The sequence below is a fragment of the Pleurodeles waltl genome, chromosome 2_2, assembly GCF_031143425.1.
Source record: "Pleurodeles waltl isolate 20211129_DDA chromosome 2_2, aPleWal1.hap1.20221129, whole genome shotgun sequence".
Taxonomy (NCBI): domain Eukaryota; kingdom Metazoa; phylum Chordata; class Amphibia; order Caudata; family Salamandridae; genus Pleurodeles; species Pleurodeles waltl.
The window spans coordinates 257,367,673-257,395,407 of NC_090439.1; the positions used below are offsets into that span (position 1 = coordinate 257,367,673).

The 27,735-nt window shown below is 44.3% G+C and overlaps 1 protein-coding gene across 1 annotated transcript in view; it reads left to right on the forward strand.

The window, feature by feature from the left end:
• ADCY2 (adenylate cyclase 2) overlaps window positions 1–27,735 on the forward strand; it is a 4,811,883-nt gene that overhangs the window by 3,558,237 nt on the left and 1,225,911 nt on the right. The window contains exon 15 of the mRNA XM_069219709.1: window positions 10,675–10,759. Coding sequence (XP_069075810.1) covers window positions 10,675–10,759 — 85 coding nt within the window. The remainder of the gene's footprint in view (window positions 1–10,674; window positions 10,760–27,735) is intronic.

A 27,735-nucleotide genomic window follows, 5' to 3' on the forward strand; every position in this document is an offset into this window, starting at 1 on the left:
ACACCTTCTCTTGGACTGTCCGCTGCAAGTCTGCTGGCAGATCAGTCACTATGAATATTGGGAAGAAGTTAATCATAGGATACTCCTCATCTGTGGTCTCCGTTTCAGGCTCTGAAATCTGCTCCTCATCTCCTTCATCGTCACTGTTTGTCTGAACCTCAATCCCCTCATTGGAACATGTAATAGAACATCTTATCTTGCACATTCAGGGGGTCATTCTGACCCCCGCGGGCGGCGGGAGCCGCCCGCCTGGAGGGAGCCGCCAAATGGCCGCTCCGCGGTCGAAAGACCGCGGAGGCCATTCTGGCTTTCCCGCTGGGCTGGCGGGCGACCGCCAGAAGGCCGCCCGCCAGCCCAGCGGGAAACCCCTCCCCACGAGGAAGCCGGCTCCGAATGGAGCCGGCGGAGTGGGTATGTGCGACGGGTGCAGTGGCACCCGTCGCGTATTTCAGTGTCTGCAAAGCAGACACTGAAATACAAAGTGGGGCCCTCTTACGGGGGCCCCTGCAGTGCCCATGCCGTTGCCATGGGCACTGCAGGGGCCCCCAGGGGCCCCACGACACCCCTCACCGCCATCCTGTTCCTGGCGGTCGGAGCCGCCAGGAACAGGATGGCGGTGAGGGGGTCGGAATCCCCCATGGCGGCGCAGCAAGCTGCGCCGCCATGGGGGATTCCCAGGACAGCGGAAAACCGGCGGGAGACCGCCGGTTTTCCTTGTCTGACCGCGGCCAAACCGCCGCAGTCAGAATGCCCTGCGGGGCACCGCCAGCCTGTTGGCGGTGCTCCCGCATCCCCGGCCCGCCGGGGTCGGAATGACCCCCTAAGTCTCTTCCCAGTAGGGACAAAGAACTCTAATCGCAAACCACAAACCTGTGCAATCCCTGAAAAGTGCCAAGCTCAACCTGTACCGGATCTGTGATCGGGTTAGTCAGGAGCTGATTCGCCACTCCCACTACCTTGACTGTACGTCCCGAAAGGGGCAATTTCGGAACCTCTGCACTTCTGACCATAGAGCGTGTAGCTCCTGTGTCAACCAAGAATAAAACCTCGTGACCCATTACCTTCCCCTGAACATAGGGCCCTTTCTGATTACTTCTAGGGACGCTGCAAGCCTGCACTCCTCACTATCTGAACTGTCATCCGACCATTCATAGTTTATTCCATTCCCACCACGCAATGGGAACTGTTGTACTGCGTTACTTTGACTCATTCTTTGACCTGTGACCTGTTGAGGAAGCATCATCTGTTGCTCTTCCATTGGCACTAAGGGCAATTGCATTTGCTGTCTAGGTACCATAGGAACCTGCTGTTGCATTTGCTGGATCTGCATCGGTTGTACACATGGCAGCTGCTGCATGGGTTGAAGACCCTGCATCTGAATCATGTAATTCTGAAAGTTCGGATTAGGACCTCTCAGCCTCGGTCCCTTCATGTTTTGAAATGCACTGACATCATTGCTTTGTTGAACAACACCCTCCTGCACCATCATCAGGCACTCCCGCTTCCAATGTCCAACTCCACCGCAAGCATGACAAGGTAACATCTTCTTCATCACCTGCACATCGCTTTGAACCACTATAGTATTCAAGTGTGTGCTTCTGTTCACAAAACCTCCTTGACCTCTGCCTCTTACTTGCGCCTGAAACATCCCGTTCCCTTGCGGCTGTTGCACCATCTGTTGTAGACAACCTCCCTGCATCCCTGATTGTGCTGCCTTAATTAGCATTGCCATTGCTTTCTCCTTCAGCTTCCTCTGCTTCAACTCAATCTTGTCACTACAGTACTTTGTATACTGCAACACCTCGTCAATCGGCTTCAATTGCCAACAGATCAAATGATTCTTAATCATCTGACTAATCTCCAGTCTCAATCCCTCAACGAATCTGAACACAAGGTGATTCATGTCCTTCGCCTCAACAACCTCTGTACTGCTGTAGTTCTTGAACTCTTTCAACAACCCCTCATAATAGGCATGTATTGACTCTTTGGGTTCTTGAGCTGTCCGATCAATCTTTTGCCAATCAACATTCTGCGGTGAAACTCTCTGTTTCAAGAACTCAATTACCTTATAGAAGTATCTCATCACCTCAGGAGACGGTGCTCCTGTGACTCTATCCCTTGCCGGTTCCGCAGCCGGCCAATCCACACTCCTCTTGCACTCAAGCCACAAATCGGCTAGAACTATGATCTCAAAGAGAGTATTCAGGTCTTCCCAGAGACATTTCGCAAGCTTCACAAACCTGTCCGTCTGCTGATACCACTCAATTGGTTTTTCCCTCAACCTGGGAAAGTCATTTGTAAATGACAGGATGTCACCTCTGGTCCACGGCACATGGACAAGAACCTCTCCAGCCGTCTCTCTCATCGGTAAAATTTTCACCGCACCCGCATCTTGTGGGGCTTTTGCTGGCTGCTATATGCAGTCACTCTTCCACTTGTCTCTTTTCTTCACCCATCTACCTTCCCATTTCTCTAAGGCTCCCCAAACGTGTGCACTCTGCAGTATTTCTTTAAGGTGTGCCTTCATCCAAGTAGACCTCATGTGTTCAAATTCTTTAGGCTCATAGCCTAATCTGTAACTTCTCTTCAGATGTTTAGTACTTTCCAAGTCTATTCCATATTTATCTGCCAAATTTGCCAACCTCTGGTGCACCCTGCTCACTTCTTTGGTTATTTTTGGACACAAATACCTCAATTCTGCTTCTGTGTATGATTCTACCCTGTTCACTCCCATGCTCCCTTCAACAAGATAATTTGCCTCCAGGCCCAACCTCACAAAATTAAGGTACTCTTCTTCTTCTGACCTCCCTGCTGCTGCAGGAGTAGTCTGTGGTGAATTCAACTTGTCTAACCAATCCTTCAATTTATGAGCTGTTAAACCTTGCAAGGAGATATTCCCAGCCTGCACTATCGGTGTCTGCGGTATGTTTGTACTCGAGATCTGCGGATTCAGCAGTCCCAAACCTGATTGTCTCATGGCATCTGGAGGAGCCCCAATTGGACTGAAGTCTAATAAGGACCTAGATCTTTTGAATGTCAGTTCCACTGAAGTCACACCTTGAGAGCTCCCTACAAACCCTCCTCTTGTCATCTCTTGGGTCATTATTCCTTGATCACATACACTAGGCTTCGCCTGTGCATACAGTGGTACTGGTGGACCAACTGTAATGGGCAAAGATATGGCGGCTGGCGGCTGGCTATTTCCCAAAACCTGTGGAGTATAAACTCCCATATTCTGGTTCATTATTGGTGCCATGGCTGACTGCGGTCCTGTGACCGAAGTGTAATTCGGAATCATTTGCTGCTGTGCCTGGGGCAGTAAAGGTGGAGTTGGCTTGGTCTGTATCAGCTTTGGTCTCGTATATGCCGGCTCTGACGGCACCATCAAATTCATTGTAGTCTCTAATATTGGGACATCAGGGTAAAGTCTCTGAACCTGCGGTGGCTGCAGCTGAGATTGCATCTCTGGAGCAGTGGACACACTAATGCTACTCTGCACTGGAACTGGTGTTGACAGGACTTACCTGTATTGGATTCACTGTCACCTTGCTCTGAGTTGAACTTACAGGACCTGTACTGGTACTCGGTCTGTTGTCATCTATTGCATATGGCGGTGGTCGGTCGTTCAGTAACTGATTAAGGAACTCATCATCATCTGAGTCATCCATCTTTGACCAGGGCTTCTTAGCCTCTTTGTCTTTAGAAGAACTTTTGTCAGTCTTACAAGTAGCTTTCCCTCCTTTGTCTTCACTTTCTTGAGCTATTGCTGGAAACATCCTAATTCTGTCTATTGTTTCTCTCCTCCAGAATCTGTGCACTGTCCCACCTAGCCTCTGCTAGCGTCTTTTCTGCCTTCCTCATTCTCCTCTCAAATTTCTGTTGCTGCTGTCGTATTGCCATCAGTTCCCAAATTGCTAGCGCCTCAAACTGTGCTGGCCTCGGAGGTGGCTTTAGCTCATTTAACACCCTCCGCAAATTTTCCAAAATCCTTTTATTGATCGTTCCGTGCTCTGGAAACGCCAAACACCCTTCTTTCTCTGTCGCTTTGCACCATTGCTTTAGTCAAAGACATGGCGCGACTCCCCTCTCCTCCATTATGGCATAAGCCGATGTATCCTCTGTCTGTATAACTTCTCCTACACTCGCAGTAATATATGTATCTCCCCTCAAAGCGCCCTTTAAAGCCTTGAAAAACTTAATTTTGCGTCTTTTATTTTGTTTACAATCGAATCAGGAAGTGACTTTAATTCCCAGAACTCTCTTCGCTTACCTTCTCAACCAATTGCCTCGAACGGATGGCTGCCAATCTGTGCACGACCCTTCACACTAACCGACCTATCCCAGCGTGGCTCCAATGACGTCACACTCACAGACACTGCAGCTGACAAAGTCTTGCGGCTTGTCTTCCTCACTCTCCGCTCACACAAAAACGAATGCAATATATTGCGAGCACCAACAAAAACTCAAATTTGCCAGTTCACTACAGGAAAGGGTAACACAATCGCTTCAGAACTTTACAGAGATTATGCTTATCCTTGGCCGCTACTCTCTCCTTCTCAGATCCCGCACTCGCAAGCAAAATTTGACCCCCCAATTCTACTCTCGACTTGTCAATGGGTTGTTCTAATGCACTTTAGAACTCACCAAATCTCCATTGAAGTTTCCATTCACTCACATTGACTCAAACTCGACTCGTCAACCACGCCCGACTGACCTATTAAACCACGCAAATTTCAACATAAACCAAGTGTCTCATAGACTTATCAATATACTCCGGGGTCTTAGACCACGCAGGGTCCGTACATCACCAACAACCACGTGGATAATATTTTAGCACAAAGCGCCACACTGACATGAAGTTCGCTGACTTCCCTACTCTCATACTGTGGATTACGCACACTCCTACTAAAACAACATCATTTGGCCTAAAATCCTCACAGACTTCACACTTCACCTGCGGTGTGCATAAGCTGTGCAAGCGCAAAACCTAGTTCATTCACACTGTCACTAGAACACCAAGAACATGCTCAACTCACTTCGGCAGGCTCCGAGATTCCGGGAAAGTCATTCGGGACTTAGGGGCACATAATTTCTCCAATTAGCATCACTGAAAAAGAAAACTTTTCCCAAAACCCACTTTTTCCGATACACCTTGCTTACTTCCGAACTACGCTCATCAATTGCTACCAGACCCTTTGAATCAACAATCTCATCAAACAGTGGTCCCTCGTCCTGGGGCCTCAAAGGGCCAAACCATTTCCCCTGCTACCAAAAACTGATAGCGCGTCAGAACCTTGATAAGTAAACTTACAAGGAGACACGCCTAGGCCGGTGAACCTTTTGACCACGTTCGGAGACTTCCCAGTACGAGGTATCTTTCTGGCATCGCAAAATCCATATCTCAATAACCCAATCAATCTCTTTGTAACTAATCAACAAGGTAATCAATAACATTTCATAAGAATCAATAATGAAATCACCATGACCTTTCGGTCATGAATAACCACACAAATCTAGTTAAGTGTTAGGATATTTATTCCCTATTGATTACAATCTAATAGTCATTTCTGTTAATTCCATTAGCAATCAATCCCATTAGTAACTCTTCTGATACATAATTTGAACACAGTTAATCAACGCATAGAGAATATTCATTAAGCATTAACACATCACTAATAAGGAACAGTTTAGCAGAATCTCAGAGTATAAGGTTCAACAAAGCAAGAACTCAGTCATTTGTCTATGTGCGTCAGATTTTGGTGAACACCTTAACTAACCTCGAATTAGCATTGCCATGTTGGGGTTCATGCAAAACAATTTAACAAACACAAATTTGGAGAACATCTAGCTATGGCCTCTATCAAAAGAGCAGTTGGTACCAAGAAAAAAAAGTCAAGTAGACAATTACATTTTTCACCACATAGTTACCCTTCCAAAGAATCAGCAAACAGCGTCAGTCTTCGTCCTCAGGACATCATTCGATTCACCATCCCCAAGGATAGGACAGGGCAAGTCTCAGTATGGCATATCTAAGAGTAAGGCTCTTCCCTCATAAGGAGGAGAAGTAATTATCAGATAAGAACGAACAGAGGATAGATCTAAAGTAATAGAAGGATAAACGACAAAGGGGGTCATTCCGACCCTGGCGGTCCATGACTGCCAGGGCCGGGGACCGCAGAAGCACCGCCAACAGGCTGGCGATGCTTCCTGGGCTATTCTGACCGCGGCGGTAAAGCCGCGGTCAGAAAAGGGGAACCGGCGGTTTCCCGCCGGTTTTCCCCTGGCCCAGGGAATCCTCCATGGCGGCGCTGCTTGCAGCGCCGCCATGGGGATTCCGACCCCCTTCCCGCCACCCTGTTTCTGGTGGTTCTTACCGCCAGGAACAGGATGGCGGGAACGGGTGTTGTTGGGCCCCTGGGGGCCCCTGCACTGCCCATGCCACTGGCATGGGCAGTGCAGGGGCCCCCTAACAGGGCCCCACAAAGATTTTCCCTGTCTGCTTAGCAGACAGTGAAAATCGCGACGGGTGCCACTGCACCCGTCGCACCCCTGCAACTCCGCCGGCTCCATTTGGAGCCGGCTTCCTCGTTGCAGGGGCTTTCCCGCTGGGCCGGAGGGCGGCCTTTTGGCGGTCGCCCGCTGGCCCGGCGGGAAAGTTGGAATGGCCGCCGCGGTCTTTTGACCGCGGGGCGGTCATTCGGCGGTGACCGCATGGCGGGCGGCGACCGCCGCCCGCCGCGGTCAGAATGACCGCCAAAGTCTCAAAATGGCAAAGTACAGCTTCAAGTGGAATGTCCAGTAATGGCTGATTTCTCCTTGGGTCATGCGGTTATATCAAAACAGTCGAACTAGCCCTTAATTCCCTGTTGGATCAATTTTGGTGCATCATTGTCTCTGTCGAATAATTCTCCACCTTACTAGAAAAGTTACACTTTACGCTCCAGTCAGTAATCCCATTGTTTTCTCCTATTCCAGACAGCCTTGTCCCTGGGTCTCATGAGAAAGAATTTATTATGGCTACATACACATCTCTAGCTTCTGGAAAAGTACAGCTTTGTGTCCTTCAGGAGAACAGCACATTACATGTTAAGAAAAACACAGTTTAATATGAGACCACGCAGCTAGGCCCAGACCCTCGCTAACTAAGGCCTATTGATTAATTTAGTTAACAAAACACAAATACATAGCTCTAATTATGATATGCTAATACAAATGCAAACATTAGTACATTATTAATTCATCATTAATAAGTTTCATTAGTCATCGTATACATTGATGGCCACTCACCGTGGGCACATTTCAAACGTGTGTATTGCTTTCTACATTAACAGATTTTCTATGCAGTTTCATTATACATTATATTGCAAGCTTTTCATGTTAATATTGATTTTAAAGGTCACACTCCAACAGTATAAGTAGGGTAAATGAAGGGATATCTTGAGAGATAATATATACAAAGTGTTTCCGAACTCCATTATCCAACTATTGTTGACCTTGCATGAGTGAAAGGCTGAATGATCTCTTCACAGTTTGAAACAGTGGCCACAGCATCACCTGCTAATTCTGAAGTTCTGCATTAGGTCACTGAACCTGCAGAATTGCTAAAGAGGAGGAAGATCTTCTTCTTGACATGATCATAGATGTAGACAACCAGTGTTTCACATCAAAGAGAGTTCCGGCTACACAGGTGGCTTTGAGGGCCCTGAGGGATACGGAAGAGATGGGGGGTTATCAGCACAGTGGTGGTATCAGATGTTAAATGACAACAACGATTTCATTGGAAAAAAACTGTGTATAAAAAGAAGAAGAGGTACACCCTGTATGTATGGGAATGTCAGCTTTTAGTGAAGAAAACAGGACTAACTAGTCTGTTCATTTCATACAAACTAAGATAGGACCTGGATAATGTATTTACAGGTTTATGTAGATCAAAACACCAGTGTTAAAACAAGTAGGAATGCAGTTCCCGCCCATTTTTACTGAAGCCCTGATTGGGACCTAGGTACAAGCGACACTTCGCCCTGCTGATCATTGCTCCATTTCGACTTTGTTAACGCCTGGGCAGAGCTGTGCAGAATCTTCAACAGCATCTGCAAAATTGCCTCAATTACCATTTGGAGGTCTGTAAATTAGGTTCTGGAACCTAGAAAAATTATATTTACCCAAGGGTTTATCATTGTGCCTTTTTTGCACCACTGTGTAAAAAAGACCTGTTAGCATATGGCTTTAATCTGGCTCCTGCTACACAGAGAATGTGATAGACCAGAGATTCCTAAAACAATTTTATCCAATCATATGATACTATTTATGTTGTAACTGTGTAGGGGGATTGTTGTATGAATGACCTTTTCTGGTGCAATACTCTCACTCCTCCTTGGCATTTCTTTTATATTTACTTAGCGTCTTCTTCAACTCTTCCTCCATTCTGTGCACCACTTGACAAATATTGGGGCATATTTAATAAAAGTGATGCTGAACACAATGCAGCGCCATTTTTCTTGCGCCCTTTAGTGCCCACCTACCACCACTATGAGTGCACCGTATTTAAAATCCATTGCACTATGGCGCAGGGTAGGGGGCACTATTGATGTACTCGGCAAGAGTAGCACCAAAATTGTGACGCTACTGCTACAGAGTACATAGGGGCCCATTGAAATAAATGGCAGGCCACCTTTTAATGCCTGCTCTGAGTAGGCGTTAAAAGTGCTGATAAAAATGATGTAAGGAAATCTGTTGGATTTCCTTGCACCATTTTTTCAGTCCCCCTAACAGGGAAACGCCCCCTTTGCATATATTATGCCAGGCTCAGGCATAATATAGTGCAAAGGGTTACAAAGTGGTGCAATGCATGCGTTGCGCAACTTTTTGAAGATGGCGCAGCTCTTTTGGTCTTCAAACACCACATTATCATCAAAAAATGATGCTAATGTGGCATTAGAATGGCGCTAGAGGCTCTTAAATATGCCCCATTGTTTTGTTGTTGACCACCAACCCAACCACATGTCTACTTGGCACATTCAATGAGGGAAGGGATCTTATGAATTACAAAAGGTGCTTTGTCACTTTTTATGAATTGCAAAGACCATGAGTCTACTTTCAAATAAAGGTAAAGGTCCTAACATTTTTCTAACTTCCTGCCTTGAGCAATGTTAACATTGCTGCTACCCTCAAATGATCAACTCAAGACAGTGCCCACGTACATAAAATCTCCAGATTAAATGCAGGTTCTGTTCAGCACAGAGACAAGAACATTTTATCACAACTCCCCTACCCTAAGAGATCTCGACAGGCTTCTACTGCAGGCAAGAATAACATTTAAAATAAGCTGCTTCGCATTTAAAGCTATTTGTTTGAGCATGCCAAGCTATCTTTTACAATTGCTAAAAATATCTGTTAGCACCAGAATCTCATGAAGCAAAGACACTTTATCAAACACCTGAAAACAGCGCAAAGATAATCCTTTTCAAGCTCTGCACCCACTAACTGGAACACCCTTCCTATCCAATTAAGAATGGCACCAGACATCATCCAATTTAGAAAGGGACTCCAGACCCACCTGTTCAGGATATTGTTGAATCAAGACCTCACATAATCAAGTGCCTTCTAACGTGAGGATTAAACTATTCAGCTTTGTTTTAATTACAACCGTACACTCAGAGGGGCATATTTACAGACACCTAGTGCTTCCTTCCACCGTCTTAGAGTAATTTTTTTTTACACTTTGGCGGGGTCATGGAGGCCTTTTTCCCCTGCCAGATTTAGAAAGTGGCGCAATGCAAGCATTGCTCCATTTTGTAACCCCTTGTGCCACAACATGCCTGCGCCAGTCATAATGTATGCAAGGAGGGTGTTCCCCCTTTAGGAGGCCCAGAAAAATTATGCAGTGAAATTTACAAAATGTTACTGCACCATTTGTCCTGCCATTTGAAGTGCCTGCTCAAGGCAGGTGTTAAAGTGATGCTCCCATTGTTTCCAATTGCCTCCCCATGCATTGCTGGACTAGCAGCATAATTTGTGGTGCTAGTCGACCAATGCGCCATAATAGCATCAAACATTTCAACAATATTGTGCTGGCATGCGACATGGCACTCCGTATTGTTAATATGGTGCTACCATGGTGACGTTAGCTGGACACAGGGAGGTGCAAGAAAAGTGGCGCGTCATAGCTGATGGGCCACCTTCTAGTAAATATGTCCCTGGGTCGTCTCTGTGTCTTTGAAATTTGCAGTTCACACCAAGTTCTTCTATGGCAACTACCACTCAGCAAACATTTCCTTCTTTCCTCTCTGCTTCACCCCCACCCTCCACCCCGCCCTCCCACAGTTCGGTTAACTTTCATGGAATTGTATTAAACATATCTGACATATGTATTTACAGTTCTGTGCAAAACACACTAATTTATGCTGGTGAAGACATAATATGGAAAAACTATGTAAATTAAAATAAAATTTAAAAAGTATATAAAAATACTGAAGTGAATACTGTACAGCAGATTCTATTTTATGAGCCTCAACAGAAGTTGGATTTCAGTGAATGGGTATTTTGAAATACAGATGCACTGACACTGTTATTTTAGTAAGGCATATAGTTCAACTGAATATGCATAACAGTCAAAGAAGTGTGAAATGTTTCCTCATTACTCAATCTAACAAGCCTGTTTTATTTTAATTCTAGAACATCTATTCTTGGAATCTCCTTCGGGGCTGCGTTTCTCTTGCTTTCCTTCATCCTTTTTATCTGCTTTGCTGGACAGCTCTTGGTAGGTGATATTCTCCTAAATATATACAGGCTTGCTGCGGTTTTGCTGTTGTCTTTGACATGCTCAAACCTTATATGATTTAATCAAACCTAATGCATAATTTTGTAAGTTAAAATAAATAGATCTGCTTAATTTTACTAGGTAGACTTTATTTTGTTCTGCTGTTAGAATAAATGCTTAAAAAATCAAATGTACCAAACAATATAGGGCCAGATGAACGAAAAAAACAGTTTGTGATTTCCTAATTGCATATTTTTGTGAATTGCAATTAAGAAGGCGCAAACACCCATGTACCAATGTGTCTTTGGCACCTTGTGTGAGTTGGAGTTGATCGCAATTAGACCTACCTCGTTAATATTCATGAGGTAGGTCTCACTTTGCGACCCATTCTGTATCGCAAGATTCACAGGGATGGTGGTTTACTGGGGTCAGCAAACTACCAGGTCTGGTATATTTTTCAATAAAACATTTTTTTTAAATGCAGCCCGTTTTCCTTATGAGAAAATGGAATTTGTTTAGAAAAGAAAAATTATTATTTTCTTTTTTTTTTAAGAGAAGGCAGTGGTTCGCTTTGTGACTGTACTATTTCAAGATTTGTCACTGTACCATTTTGTAAGTTTAGTCAGCAGTGTGTCTTTCTAGAGCACTTTTCAGAATTAATTGTTAATTGTTGCATTGGCATATAAACATACACCATAGAATTTCTCCTGAAAATTGTCATTGAACTAAAACTGATGTATTTTGAGTCAAAATTAATTGCACAAAATGGACTGTGTATGTCAGATTCTATATTTCTACGATGCTGCGTAGGTAGTAACAATGCCCATCTCACTTATTTGGCATTAAGAGAAAGTTGTTAAGTAAATCGAATGCAAGCCTTATATGAAACAAGCATTGATAATGCCAGTAAGTCTGGCTTATACCTGAAAGAGCCTCTAGAGCCACTGATGACTGCAAGGGCTCAATAACTCATCACACATGCACTCTGTCATTCATCCTTGCACTTAGGAATCCATGTATCCACCTACTGACCCTTTCTTGCACTCGCCAACTCACAATAAAACATACATATAAACTCAATAAGCATTTTAAGATAAATACAAATAATAAAAACTGAAAAAGAAGAATGCTGGTGCCTAAACGTGGTGGGCATGTGCTTGCAATACAAAGAAGTAACAAATAACAATTTCGGAACGATACTGTGTAAAGTGTTATAATAACATGAATGGCCAACCCACCTTTAAAAGTCTATTGTATGGCCTTTGTAGTGACTTCTCATAACACATAGGGGGTCATTCTGACCCTGACGGGTGGCGGAGGCCGCCCGCCAGAGTTCCCCCACCAAAATACCGCTCCGCGGTCGAAAGACCGCTAAGGGTATTTTGGGATTTGCCCTGGGCTGGCGGGCGACCGCCAAAAGGCCACCCGCCAGCCCAGGGCAAATCATCCTTCCCACGAGGACGCCGGCTCAGAATTGAGCCGGCGGAGTGGGAAGGTGCGACGGGTGCAGTGGCACCCGTCCCGTATTTCAGTGTCTGCATAGCAGACACTGAAATACTAAGTGGGGCCCTCTTACGGGGGCCCCTGCAGTGCCCATGCCATTGGCATGGGCACTACAGGGGCCCCCAGGGGCCCCGGGGCACCCCCTACAGCCATCCTGTTCCTGGCGGGAGACCCGCCAGGAACAGGATGGCGGTAGGGGGTGTCAGAATCCCCATGGTGGCGGAGCGTGCTCCGCCGCCATGGAGGATTCTGAAGGGCAGTGGAAAACCGTTGGGAGACCGCCGGTTTTCCAAATCTGACCGCGGCCAAAGCGCCGCGGTCAGAATGCCCTGCGGGGCACCGCCGGCCTGTCGGCGGTGCTCCCGCCGGCCCTGGCCCCGGCGGTCTCAGACCGCCGGGGTCAGAATCAGGGCCATAGATTTGTCCTATGGCAGCCAAAAACACTTTTTCAAATGAGCTAACTCAAGCTGACACAATTGGGCATAGGCTTTTCTACAATGCAGAAATTAGGTTTACAGTTGTAAAATTATAAATATGTACACAACTATGGTTGGCAAATAATATATATAATCCCTCCCACAAGAGCCTAGTAAGGAGTATCACAGTGTGAACCTCTTACTGCTGGGTTTGGCAGAGGTAGTAAGCAACACCAAAATCTTTGCTGACTATGGCAATCTTTGACTTTTCACAGGACAAAATATCTGTCTAAATGATTTAATACAATGTAATAACAATCCACATTTAAAGGCAATTTTTTCAAGGAATAATCAGCTTCTTGAAACTTAAGACTTATAAAAACTCAGATTCTTATGGTCAGTGGCAAGAAAAGATTCCAATACTGGCCTTCTGATTTTTGCCACTCTCATCTTGGTGTTCACCCCCACGCTGCACTCTCTATGTGCAACATTGGGGTTTATTTTGGCCACAATCACCTTTCCTCAAGTCCCTTCACTGACTGTCAGCATAATAATTCACCCATACAATAAGTAACAAGGAGTTTATCTTCTTAAACTCAACATCATAGCAGATCAGGGGGTCCGCCGCACCACAACTTATTAAAAACCAACGGCAAAGTATTGCCTGTTACTTTATGATAGTTTTCACCCTCTCTATTTGAAAGATAATCTCCTCTTTGGGCAATTCCTCAGATTGATGGGGAACTGCTCAAAAATCACGGACTGCAATGAGCAGGAAGACCATTTAGCAACCAGGTTGGAAACTAGAAATTACCTCCATAAAATGATTACCCAGGCAATGAAAAGAGCTCAGAATAATAATAGGGAAGTCCTACTTGAGATGCCTACCCCCAAGGCAAAGGAGGATAGAACAACATGTGTCACCACATTTAATATTGCCTCCAACCAGGTGAGCAAAATAATCAATAAGTATTGGCGCGTTCTCAATAGTGGGTCATTGAAGATCCCTAGACCTATGTTCTCACACATATGAGGTCAGAATGTAAAAGACATTTTGGTACACACAACTGTAATGAAGATCAGATCATGCACTCTGCCACCAGTGATTGGTCCCCATCCTTGTGGGGGGTGTAGTGTATGCCACTTGACCAGGGCCACAACAACCATAACTTTCAATAACAACACCACTTGGGAATTAAGAGAATTCACCAAGAGTAATACAGATAGGGTGGTATACTTAATAAAATGCTTCAGTATGTAGGCATGGCCACCCGTAAGATGAAGACAGAAATATGTGAACATCGTAGCAACCTGGGATGCAGGAGAGCCACTTCAAAGATGTCAACTAATTTGTTAGAAAAGGAGCGCACAGTACAGTATTATAGATGGTTGGTTTTGGAACACCCGAAAGATGAGCATAACTATAAACCAAGACTGTTTAAGAAGGAACAACGTTGGATTTACAAACTGGAAACTAACACAATAGGACTAAATCACAATATTTCATGGAGTCAAGTAAATCAATGAAAGAGCAGATGACACCTAGGTATCCCTGTGTGCACACCGTCTCTTGACAAGGTGACTTATTATCAATTAGGAAATCTAACACACTCAAAGGATCCCTGCATATGGTACACCACAATGTAATCTTCTATCAGGTGTCTAATGAAATTCATTTACACATCAGGAGACGTCCACCACACATTTGATCCCCATACTGACCATGCACATTTGTTTGTCAACTGGGTAACCCCCTGGTTTGCAACCCCATTGGGTAAACCAGCATCATTACATTTTATTGGTGTCATCAGTCAGGCCCCCTCCTACCTTTGTGTAAACATCCCCATCAACTTAAGCATGAAGTCAGGGGAGATAAGCGATCATATTTGCTACCAATAAGTTTATGAGGCACTATAGAGGGCAAACGGCCCTTTTTCTGTATTTTTTGTACTAATAATTGCTCTCCTCACAAGAAAGGAATCTTTAGTTTAGACCCGTGGCTATTCCAGAGTGACTCTGTTTTTTTGCAGGAATTTATTCAACCACCTAAACCAAGGAGGGTCCTGCAGGGTGATCCCCTTTTGTTCCATTACTGGCTGCCATTTTGCGTTCTTGAGCTCTCTAGTTGTGTCAGACACTGCAATGAGGCTCCAATTTGGAGGTGCGCATCTTTTCCTAGTGCTTAAATACACTGCAACTCGAATGCATGCCAATATTCAGACCCCAGGCAAGGTAAATGCAGGTTCAGAGATGGGAGAAGAGCTTTGGAGTAGTGAGTATGGAATGCATTTTGGAACAGCAGCTACCTACCAATCCATCAATCAAGGATTTGTAAAGAGCGGCTAATCACCCCTAGGGTTTCAAGGTGCTGAATGTAGGTGTGCTGCTCAGTTGAACAGCCAGGTCTTGAGGTCCTTCCTGAACTGCTTCAGTGATGCGGTCTGCCTGAACTTGAGAGGAAGTGTGTTTCATGTCTGGTCTGACAGGTAGGGGAAGGATCTTCCTCCTGCTGTGCTTTTCCGGGTCTTGGGAACGGCTGCAAGGGCGAGCTAGGAGGAACGGAGTCATCAGTTGGGTACGTAGAAGGTGAGGCGGTGGTTGATGTATTCAAGTCCTATGTTGTGCAGTGCCTTGAAGATGTGGATCAGGAGTTTGAATGTGATGCACTTGTTAACTAGGAGCCAGTGTAGGTCTCTCAGGTGGGAGGTGGTTTTCCTTTGTCGGGGTTGTCCAGGATGAGTCTGGCTGCTGTATTCTGCACTCTTTGTAGCCTTGATTGAAGTTTCTTGGTAATGCCGGCATAGAGTGTGTTGCCATAGTCCAGCTTGCAGGTGATGAGTGCGTGGGTTACTCTCTTCCTATGTCGGGGAGTAATTCATTTGAAAATCTTCCGCAGGAGACGGAGGGTGTGGAAGCTTGATGAAGAGATAGCGTTAACTTGACAGGTCATTGATAGAGAGGAGTCCAGGATGATGCCCATGTTCAGCGCATGGTCAGTGGGGGCAGGTGCATTACCCAGAGTGGTTGGCCACTAGGAGTCATTCCAGGCAGAAGGGGTGGAGCTGATAACAAGGATTCTATCTTGTCCAAGCTAAGATTGAGGCAGCTGGCCTCCATCCAGAAAGCGACTGCTCTCATCCCGTTGTGGAAATTCCTCTTGGGTTGAGCAGAGTCTTCAGACAGGGAGAGGATCATGTGGGTGTCGTTGGCATAGGGCACTATGTTTAGCTCGTGTTGTGTGGTGATCGTATCCAGCGTGGCCATGTAAACGTTGAAAACAGTTGTGATGAGTAAGGATCCATGGGGCACTCTGCAGCAAGTGTCTTTAGGTTCTGATGTGAACGAGGGTAGTCTGACACTCTGTGTTCTTCCTGTGAGGAAGGACCTGATCCAGTTCAGGGCTTTGTCTCGGATGCCGGTGTCATGCAGTCTGTTGCAGAGGGTGGAGTGGGAGATGGTGTCAAATGCAGCAGAGTGGTCTAGGAAGATGAGTGCAGTAGTGCCTCTGTGGTTCATTATGATGCGTATGTCGTCAGTGGCTGCTAAGAGTGCGATTTTGGTTGCTGTTGTTGCTTCTGAATACGGACTGAGAAGGGTCTAGGATACGGTGTGTCTCGAGAAACTCGGTGAGTTGCTGGTTGACAGCTTTCTCCATTACCTTGGCTGGGAAAATGAGCAGAGAGATGGGTCTGTAGTTCTTCAGCTCCCTGGGGTCATTTGTGGGTTTTTTGAGTAGCGGGCTGATTGCAGCGTGTTTCCATTCTGAGGGGACTGTGGTGGTCCCGAAGGATAGGTTGATGTTTCGGCAGAGCTCTGGTGAAATGATGGCACTGGCAAGATTGAGGATATGATAAGGGCATTGATCTGAGGGTGCCTGGATTGGAAGGAGTTCATCAGTCTTTGGGAGTCCTCTTTGGTGATGGGGGTCAAGGAGTTAAGTATATGATGAAGTGCTAGGTCCGTGGTGGTGAGCGGTGCTGGCGGGCTTTGGTTCCTGAAGCCTTCGTAGATGTACTGGATCTTACAGTGAAAGAAGGTGGTGAGATCACTGCAGAGGTCTTGGGACGGAGGGTTGGATAAGGTGTCTACCCAGGGTTTCATGAACTCTTTGACGATGGCAAAGAGCTTTTTGATGTTGTGAGTGCTGGTGTTGAGGCGTATTTGGAAGGCAGCTTTTTGGTGGCTCTGTTGTGGTGGTGCATGGTGACTGCATTTTTGTAGGCTGTGCAGTCTTTGGTGGATTTGCTGAGCCTCCTTTTACATTCCAATCAGGTGCAGGCACTCTTGGAGTCCTGTAGGTCTCGCCTAAACCACTTGGGTGTTTTGCTCTATCAATTCCCTGCTGATTTATTTAGGGGGACTATGTTGTTGGTGCAGTTTGAAAGCCAGCAGTGTAGGTTGCATGCAGCTTCATTAGCGTCCTCTGCGTCCGGTGAGAGGGAGTGGTTGAGAGTGTTGGTGATCTGTGCTTTCCTAACTTTGCCCCAGCATCTGCCGGGGGTCTGGTGGCGTGCGGTGTTCTTTGTGTAGAGAAAGAGGATGCAATTGTGTTCAGTCCAATGGTGTTCGGAGGTGTGGGTGATGGTGATGTTGTCTCTTGCTGAGAAAATGGGGTCAAGAATGTTTCTGGCTTTGTGGGTAGGGACGTTGACGAGTTGTGAGGCTGTCCAGGAGGTTTGAGGTATTAGGGTCATCAAGGGTATCATGGTGGAAATTGAGGTCACCGAGTAGGATGTAGTCGGGGGAGGTGAGTGCTTGGGGGGCCACAAGGTCGGTGATGTCTTTGCAGAACTGGGGTCACAGTCTGGATGGCCTGTAGATGAGGGTGCCATGTAGGGAGATGTTTGGGTTGGTCTGGATCTGGAAATGTAGGTGCCCGTGCATAAACTAAGACCGCGACTCGATGATGGTAGTCAGGCAGAGGGTGTTCATATAGATTATGCAATGCCACCTCCAGGCCGGTTGACTCTGTCCTTGTGGATGATTTTGTAGTTGTCCTTAATGGCCATGGTGATTTCTGGGGCAGAGATGATGTAAACCACTGTTTGCTCATAACCAATTGTTCCCTTTCACAGAGTGTGACTAGAAGCCCAGCACCCACTGGAGGATCCATGACACTCGCAGCTAATATCTGCAATCTATGTGTCTACACTATTTATATGTTATATGTTGTTTTGTGTCATTCTCTTAATGTTTTGGTCAGACATCACTGAGTGCGATCACCTTCATTGATCTTTTGGCATTACAAATGTATTTCACGTTTGAAGATGTTGTTGCAATTGGAAAGGCAAAGTATGTATGTGCACGCAGTAATTACTGCCTTGGGCAGGCTAACTCTTCCTTTTATGTTTTTGAGGTAATTAATCTGAATCAAGTTTGCTAATAGACTTAGAATTACCTGTTTATGTATACATATTAGGTGGGAATTGGCTTTGTAACTTAGTTGTAAGGAGTGGCACCAGGGAGCTGTTGCTGGTCCTAATGAAAAGCCAAGGGATAGGCTTGAACCATGTATTACCCACTTTGAAAGGTAGGTTCATAGCATAACCCTATCCTTTCTATTTACCACTTTTTTAATCATATCACTACAGGAATTAGTATTAAAACATAGGTTTTTCCTGCAGGCAGGCATTTTAACCTTTTTATGACCCCCACGCCTATTCTTATAACATCATAGTCAAATAAACTACTGTGCCCATGAAGTCAGTTGGTTGCAGCAAGCCCCATTCTGTAGCGGAGCAGGATGGCCCCGATGATGAAGCATGCCACCAAGAGGTAACCTTGGTGGGTGAGTGTTCTCTTAGGAAACTAATCAGTTTCCTTGTCCCTGTTGAGAGTTAGTTTTGCATCTATCTGGGCTTGGCTCCTTGTAGGTTTATGTATGTGGTTCTGTGGGAGGATGAGTCTTAGCCCATTCCTTTCCTCTGAAAGTCCTTGGAGATTTGTAGTTATGTGTGAATATGCATGAGAATTATATGCTGAGAGCCAAATGCCCTATTGAAATGTTTTGTGCGAGTGGTGGTATGTTTCCTCTAACAACAGATTCTGTCTCCAAGATTACCATTACATCACAACCGATATTGAACCAATATTGAACAAAAGCTGTGATTGTTATGCCCTTTATCCATCAAATGCTAATCCTGATAGATAAAATGGCTCCAAAATTGACCTGAAGGGCTATTTTGAGACTACAATATAGTTCAGAGGCAGATTGGTGTGAGGTAAAGTATATGTTTTTGTTGTGGGCCCTCATATACTTGGCTGGCATTATCAGGGTTATTTATGTATCGTTTTTAAATCTGTGTGTGCTCAGCAAGTACTGTGGTTGGAAGGTATTAAATTAAGTCTTGTGTGGTAATATGTCAAATTTACTGGAAAAGTTTGCTGATGTTTGCTGTGAAAAACTGGGTGAAATGAAGGATTTTGAACATGTCATTAAATTAAAAGAACGAGGCAAGCACGACCTGAAGTCTGTTCCGTTGAACATGAGGGGGGATTTTTTTAAAGAATATGTGTGTGAAGAAGGAGTTATAGAACCCATGGAATCATCATTGTGCTATCACCCATTGTGGTTGCCTGGGAAAAAGAATTAAGGATGTGTATAGATTTGCATAGTCCTAATATGGCTGTTTGGGTCAATGGACATCCTTTGTCCCTAGTAGATGACATTATTCTCAAATAAATGGTGTGAAAGTATTTTCAAAACTTGTTCTTTGTTCAAAATATTATCAGGTGGCACTACCCGAACAGTCTTGGCACTTGACAACTTTTTTTTTATACCTGAAGGTGTTTTCCAATTCTGCAGAATGCCATTTGTTTTGGGATCCGTGGCAACTATTCTACAATACCATGTGGAGCAGGTTTTCCAAAGGTTATTGCTTGGTAAAGATGAAAAAAACATTTTAAATGGTTGAGTGCTGTTCTAGAGGCTTTTAGGTCCAAGGGCATAAAACTCAAAAAAAGATAAGTGTGTTTTTGATGTGAACAGTGTGGAATATTGGGACATGTGATCACTGGAGTTGGGATTATGCCTAGCCCAGGAATCCTGGAGGCGATGGAAAAAGAACCTGCACAGAGTAATCATGACCAGTTGGTGGCATTCATGAGAATATGTGAATTATACATGAAACCTATGAAGAATGTTGCCACTGTTGGTGAATCTATGTGTAAGTTGCTGGAAAAGAAAGCTCAATTAGTTTGCAAATATGAACAGGAACACACTTTTCTCTCTGCCAAGGCATTACATATATGTGCTCCACTAATGAGTCTCTACATTCTAGGGGAAAAAATGTGCATCACAGTGAATGTCAGTAGTGTGGATCATGGAGTCACTTTGCCACAAAAAGTGAAAGATAATGATCACACCATTGCTTTTGCGACACACACATTAAAACCCCATGAGTGTCAATACTCAGTTATTTAGAAAGAAATTCAAGCATTATGTATGAGGGACTACATTTCTTCTACTTAAAGACCATAAAATTCTGGTACCAAGTCTGAGTAGCTATAATATCAATTCTACTAAAGCTGCTGCAAGTCTTGTTCATCTTAATACAAAATTCAACGTCATTTTGAAGTTCAGCATCTACCTGGTAGATAGAACAAGAAGGAAGATTGTCTTTCATGGCTTTCCCTAGCTGAATACGATATGAATACTCAAGAAGCAGAAAATGAGAAATGTTTAGTTGCTGGTGGGTACTGGATTGGTGACAAACATGTTAATAAGGAAGAAAAGAGAAGAGAACTCATCAATGATGATAAGTTGAAGAAACTGATAGAAAACATTGTGAGGAGCTGGACAGGAGACAATTATTTACCTCCTCAATTTCAAATGCCCAATAAGGTGCAAAGAGAACTTTCTTTGAAAAATGGTTTATTATTTTGTGATAATAAGTTTATTCTGCCTGGGAAGCTGCTGGAAATTTGTCACTAAGAACATTTGGGTATGACTTCTAGCAAGAAGAGATTGAGAGAAACATACTGGTGGCCTGCTTTGGACAGAGATGTTGAAGTTTGTATTGAGAAGTATAGTGATTGTTGGAATGTCAAAGGTTTACAACGCAGACAACCACCATGGGAGTTGTACATGATCCTGATGATGATCCTGATTGAGTTTAGATTTTTTATACCATTCCATGTGTTACCATCTCAGTAGCAGTTTGTGATGCTGGTAGCAGATTAGGTATCAAAGAGACTGGAAGAGAGGTTTGTAAGAGAGCCCAACACCAAATGTGTGATAGATTTATTCAAAGACATATTTTCAAGAGAGGCATTTCTTCTGAAATTATGTGGGATAGTGTTTTACAGCTTGTTTCATGTAAAATGAAGGAGTTTCTCGAAGATGTTGGCATCAAGCACAAGAGATGCAGTCTGTATCATCCTCAAAGCAATAACTTTGCTGAAAGAATGACTAGACTGGTAAGTAAGAGTATGGAAGGGGCAGTAGCTTCTGGTCTCAGTGTGGAAGATTCTATTAGGAAGACGTTGTGGGCATACCGTAGCACACCTCACAGTGATACTAGTATCACATTTTATGCCACGGGCGGACTTGAATGCGATAAATTATGCTATAGATGGATGTGCAGAATCACAGAGAATTTGAAAATTATTAGCCTGATTTAGGTCATGGTGGAGGGAAATAATCTGCCACAAACATGACTGCCATAATATGATCCCATTATTTCCTATGTGGGATCGCAACAAGGTGGACGGAATATATACCACATTTGTGACAGCGTATTCCCTCCGCCAAGACTTAAATCAGTCCTTTAGTCAGAAAGTGAACATACTAGTGTCATTGCTAGTGTCAGAAAATATTTTGATGAGCCAAAAGAACAGCAAGGAAAGGTGTGATGAAATGAAAGGGGTTAAGAGCCTTATCTGGTCAAATGGAGATTTGGTGCATCTCAAACTGCCTAGTCTTGTGGTCAGGAAAGGACATTTAACATATGGCCCCATACATAAAGTTGTAGAAGTGAGCTGTGATGATTGTGCAGTGAAGTTAGAGAATGGTCAGTGGTGAAATTGTGAGCGGATTGTAAAAATGAGGAGTGCTGGTATAGAGTCTGTGGCAAGTGTAGGTCCTCAGTCTGTTGAAGGTCGAAAAGAAAGTGGTGAGCGTTTTCAAATTGGTATAACAAATGAATGTTGTAAGTCAAAGGTGCAATAGTGCATATATTCTGGAATTGGGTCTTCTAGTAAACAATTGCAGTGAAAATATTCCTGCCAAAAGTCATCCAACTGCAGGCAGATATCTAGGAAGAAGACTCACCAAAACACGAAGTGAATGAGTTTAATGATTTTGTTCTCACTTTAATAATGTGAATGAGTTTAATGATTTTTGGCCAAAGGTATCATTCTTCACAATAGCGATTACCTAATTGAGATTTTTAGCAAATCACAATTAAGTACTCACTATTGGAATGTATGAAATTCCAGGACTTTCATACTGCGATTCGTAAGGGCTTGCAAATGGACCTACCTCATTAATAGTCACAATTTGCGAGCCATTACGAATGGCTACAATCACAGGGATGGTGGCCTGCTGGGCTCCGCAGACCACCATGTCTGTGATTGTTTTTCAATAAAGCAATCTTTTTTTTTTTAAATCCAACCCGTTTTCCTTAAAGGAAAGCAGGATGCGTTTGAAAATGAAAAATGAAAAGTTTTCTTTACATTTTTTACATATTCACATGCATTCACATAGGGTAAGTGGTCCCTTGGGGACCCCTTCCTCTTTGCGAATGGGTTACCACCAATTTGAAATTGGTGGTAACTGCGATTGTTTTGCGACCGCATTCACGGTCACAAAACAATCATACATACCTCTGCGATTCGGTATTAAGAAGGGATGCCCTTGAAACGCCCCTTCTTAATACGGAATCGGTTTGTAGTCGCAAATTGGACTCGTTACATACCAAAATTCCGTTTTGCGATCCGTTTGCAATCATAAAAATGTTTGATACATCTGGCACCATGTTATTACTTTAATAATGTAATAGTAGAATTTAGCTTCTTTGCTTGGCTTTGCTCGGATGTTTTATTTGTTATTTATAATAATTTCTGTACAAGTTTTTTCTTGTTTTCGTTAGGTTAATCTTTCTATCATTTGTTGTTTTATTAAGATTTTGGTTGAGGATGGAGATGTGTTATGTCTTATAATGTGGTTATATCATTGAAATGGGTTTCTAGGATCTGTGATGTGTGTGAAGTTGTGGGATTCTGGAATGATTTGACATGATGCAAGGGAGTTATGAAGGTTGAGCTGAGAGTGGCAGTTGATGCTGTTCCCTTGTTTTATGTCATTTTATTAAAAGATCCTGAATGTAAAAATACAAAGGGGAAGCGCATTGAGAGGTGTGTCCGGGGGCAGGAGCCCTTTAAATTTCTACAGCGCTCCCGCCGTCGCAGGAAGCGCGTTGAGAGGTGTGTCCGGGGGCAGGAGCCCTTTAAATTTCTACAGCGCTCCCGCCGTCGCGGGAAGCGCGTTGAGAGGTGTGTCCGGGGGCAGGAGCCCTTTAAATTTCTACAGCGCTCCCGCCGTCGCGGAAAGCGCGTTGAGAGGTGTGTCCGGGGGCAGGAGCCCTTTAAATTTCTACAGCGCTCCCGCCGTCGCGGGAAGCGCGTTGAGAGGTGTGCCCGGGGGCCGTCCTTGCCCGTCATTGCCAGGAAGAGGCAGGGTAGGGCCACCCCCCTAACTTTTACATCAAGACGCTCGGTTTAGTCAGCTCACAAGTAGCTGGCCGCCTGAAGGTACTGTGCCAATACCTACCCCTACAAAAGGTCGTTTTATAGAGGGCCTTAGGACGGAACTCACCCTTTTCTCAGCATAGTGCTTCTCTCATTATTACCTGCTAGATTTGAAGTGGGGCCGGGCCGGGTCGTTGCCTCTCTACTTTACTGCAAGAAGTTTACTTGTAATTTTTGAGTGTAAAACCTTTATACTTGTCATATTCATTGTCAGTATTTATCATTTATGCTTACCCCCACTAGACCTACTTCTATTCTTGTCCATAAATACATATTTGTGCTCTGGTTTCATTAGAGCTGAAGTATCATATAGGTGGCCCAAAGCATGGGAAAACGTAAGGCATCAGAACCTCCAAGGGGGAAAGAGAAATCTACAAAAAAACTCAGGAATGCGGGCGAGAATTGCACTATAGACGAAATTGATGATCTTATTGAGGAGGTAGAGTCATTATTATGTAGTAGGGCCACTGTCCGGGAGGGACCTGATAAAAAGATCACCTCTTACTACACAAAAAAAGTTGAACTAGAGGAATATATAGTGACAGAGACTATTAGTCAGCAAGAGGGGGAGGTATCACCCGATATTAGGACTGGTAGCCCTAAGGATGCTACAACTCGATCCAGACATCCATGCACCATAGATAGTACTAGGAAGAAGGGCCACAAGCAGGAGTGTGAAGTTGTAGGTTCCAATAAATATGCAGTCTTGGCAGAACTTGATAGTAATAAAGTACAGAATACACAAGAGGGGGAATTGCTGAATGAGTTATACCCAACTATTCCAATTGTACAGTTACCTAGAGAGAGGATCTCTCCATGCAACTTAGAACCAATGAATCCTCCAAAACATAAAACAAGAACTATAGCAGACCTCTATGACCTACTCTCTGGATTAATACAGGAAGTTAAGGACCTGAAACTTGAAGTAAGAACCCTATCAGATATTGTGGAAAAGGAGGGGGGTAGGGGCACCCACAAAGCTCAGTGCGAACAGGAGATCCCCCTTATATCATTTCAGCCACAAGGTAGATCCACACGTTCTCAAAATTTAAATACTAACCCCAACCCTACCCCAGCTATAGCCAAGATTTTACAGCAACCGCAGGGATATACGAGAGGGGTAAACGGGGAAAATACTGGTCCACGCAATTACCCTAGAAGTAATGCTAGTGATCTATGGCAAAAAATAGGGAATCCACGAAGAGAATCCCGCTTGGTAAAAGGGCCCCAAAAGGGGAATGTGGAGCTTACTCAGATCACCCATCCCCAAGCATCTCATGACTGTAACCATTATACTACATGGAATCGACATTCTGTGGGGGATAGGTTTCCCAATAGGACCAATGTTGTTTATCTGTTAAACGTCCCAAAATTGGCCATAGATAGTAGTGAAGACGAAGATTCCCTAAAGAATAAGCTTACACATTGGATTAGGACTAAAAGACACTGTCTATCCATAATTCATTCAGACATAAAGAGGGCAGAAAGAATCTCAGGAGGGATGGGGCAACATGATGTTATTGCATTAACATTTAAGGATGGAAGCTTATCCAGAGGCCTGATTGACATGGAACAGAGAACCGCCGCCCCCACGATCAATGCCATGAGGTTCAGTTTGGATCCTTACATTACCAAACCCCTAGTCCCGAGGCCTAAGTATAATGTCAAGGAGGGATCGCAAAAAAGAAACTGTGATTCCAATCTTGAAAGAGTAGATTGACTACTCCAGATTGATCAGGCACAAGTGGGACTAATTGGGGACCCAACAGTAGGTGAGCCCCTCATAGGGTCTGATCCTCATGTTACAGGGGCAGGGAATATAGTGGAGTCTTTGCCCCGTAGGAAAGACTCGACAGCATATTTGAGCCCTACTTCTAATGTTACAACCCCAAACGGGAGGGGTCCTATCACTATGATCTCCTGGAATGTAGCAGGCTTAAAAAATAAGCTTACAGACCCGGAATGGCAGGACTATATTGATCAATACCATGTCTGTCTCTTTCAAGAGACTTGGCTTAAAGACCCGCCGTATAAGCTAGGATATAAAACCTACTTTATTAGTGCAATTTCAGCTGCTAGAGGGAGACCGTCGGGGGGACTGGTTGTTTGGGTGAAAATCTCACTAAATGTTGAGATACGTATGCAAGCCACAGAGTCAGATGACATTTTATGGTTGGTAATGGGGGGAAAAAATAAGATAATATCCCACTTGTTCAATGTATATATAAGACCTAGAAGGACAAACTTGGAGTCGCCTGAAATAACTCTATTAGACGACCTGCTTAAAAAGATCCCAGGAGGAGAGACAATTATGATAGGGGGTGACCTTAATTGCAATTAAGAACCCATAACTGGATTTGAACATTTAGCAGAAGAAGAAGATCGAGCCAGAGCAATTCCTTATTTAACAATAGAAAAAACTGTCCCAGGCACAGTGGCTGCATTGCAACTTATGGGCCTTACATTAAAACATGGACTGAGGGCATGTAATGGTAGAGTGGGTGAAGGAGGCCTTAATTTGGATACCTTCCAGAGAGGCAATTCTACCTCGAAAATAGATTATATTTTACATAGTATAAGTACATGGGGAAGATTAATGACTTTTAAAATAGATAAAAGAAGGGAAAGCGACCACTTCCCGTTAATAATTGAACTTAGCGCCCACCTCCTAGATTTGGATTTGGAATATGTAGAACATAATAAGGTGGAGTTACAACCCTTCCTCAGTAACAACAGACGGGATATAAAATGGCCTGCAATAATAGGCAATTTGGAGACTATGACAAATATTTACCATACATATTCTAATCTCCTAGAGCCTTATGTTGAAAATGAACTTACTGATATCCCCATCACGGCCATTCACCAATCAATGAGTATTGCACTAAGACCCTTCCTGACCAAACAGCCACGGTACAAGCCCAAAAAGGAGAAGGTACAGATCACCCCAAGCAGCCCATGGTACACTACCAAATGTAGGGAGAGGAAAAGAGAGCTGATAGAGGCTCTAAAGCAAAAGAACCAATTGGCCATACAGCAGGCAAGGGCCAGTTATAAGAAAACACTGGCAACTGCCCAAAGTAACTGGGAGGATCAAAAATGGCAAGATCTCCTGGAAGCAGCAAAAACCAGTGATGCTAGGATCTTCTGGAAAATAGTTACCCATGGTAGCAAAGAGGGGAACATTTCTACTGATCATCATATAGATCCCAATACATGGGTTAACTATTTTACACACCTTTATTCTGATCCCCCCAGTCTTGATTTCTATCCCTCAAGACATAAAACATTAGCCACTCAGGGCATCTTACCCGAGTTACAGTTTAGCCTGGAGGAGTCGGTGAATGCCATTGAAGCAATCAAGCTGGGGAAAGCCCCCGGTTTGGACAAGATCCCGGGGGACCTGTTCAAACATAGTTTAGAAATTTGGGCACCTTACCTAAATCTTTTAAGTAACGCATTATCAAGGGGAGGTCTTGTGCCCGAGTCATGGAAAGGGGCAGAAATAATCCCAGTCTTCAAAAAAGGTTCCAGGGATGAACCAGGGAACTATAGACCTATTAGCCTCTTAGATGTCACGCAAAAAGTATATGCTAGACAGCTGCTGAATAGGATTAACAGCTGGATAGATGGAAACAGCATACTGACTATATACCAAGCTGGCTTTAGACAGCAGACGAGCACAGTCGATCAGGCCTTTAGGCTATTGACGATAATGTGGAAATATACTAGACTAACGAAAGGCCATCTCTATATCGCATTTGTGGATCTGCGCGCAGCCTTTGATCTAGTGCCAAGAGACTCCTTATGGGCTGCACTAGGGAAACAGGGTATGCCAGGGAACCTCTTGAGCCAGCTAGAGAGACTACATGCAAATACATTTGCAAAGGTTCGGAGGGGGCCAGAGGGTGAGTTGACAGACCCAATACCTATTTAGAGGGGGGTGAGACAGGGTTGTGTGCTTGCCCCAACCCTCTTCTCACTATACATCAATGATCTGGTTCACTATCTGAAGCAAAGCAACCATGACTCACCAAGATTGAACGGTGATCCTGTCCCCGCCCTCCTCTTTGCAGATGATACCATCCTATTATCTCAAACTCCCATGGGCTTGCAAACTCTATTAGATAAATTTAGTGAGTACTGCAGCCGGAAGGGATTAGAAATCAATACAAACAAGACCAAATACCTGACTGTTAACCCTCATAAAGCACTCAAGAGAAACATTCGGATTAGAGGGCAGGCATTGGAACGAGTAACAAATTTCAACTATCTAGGGATACTCCTTGATGCTAAATTGTCATGGGC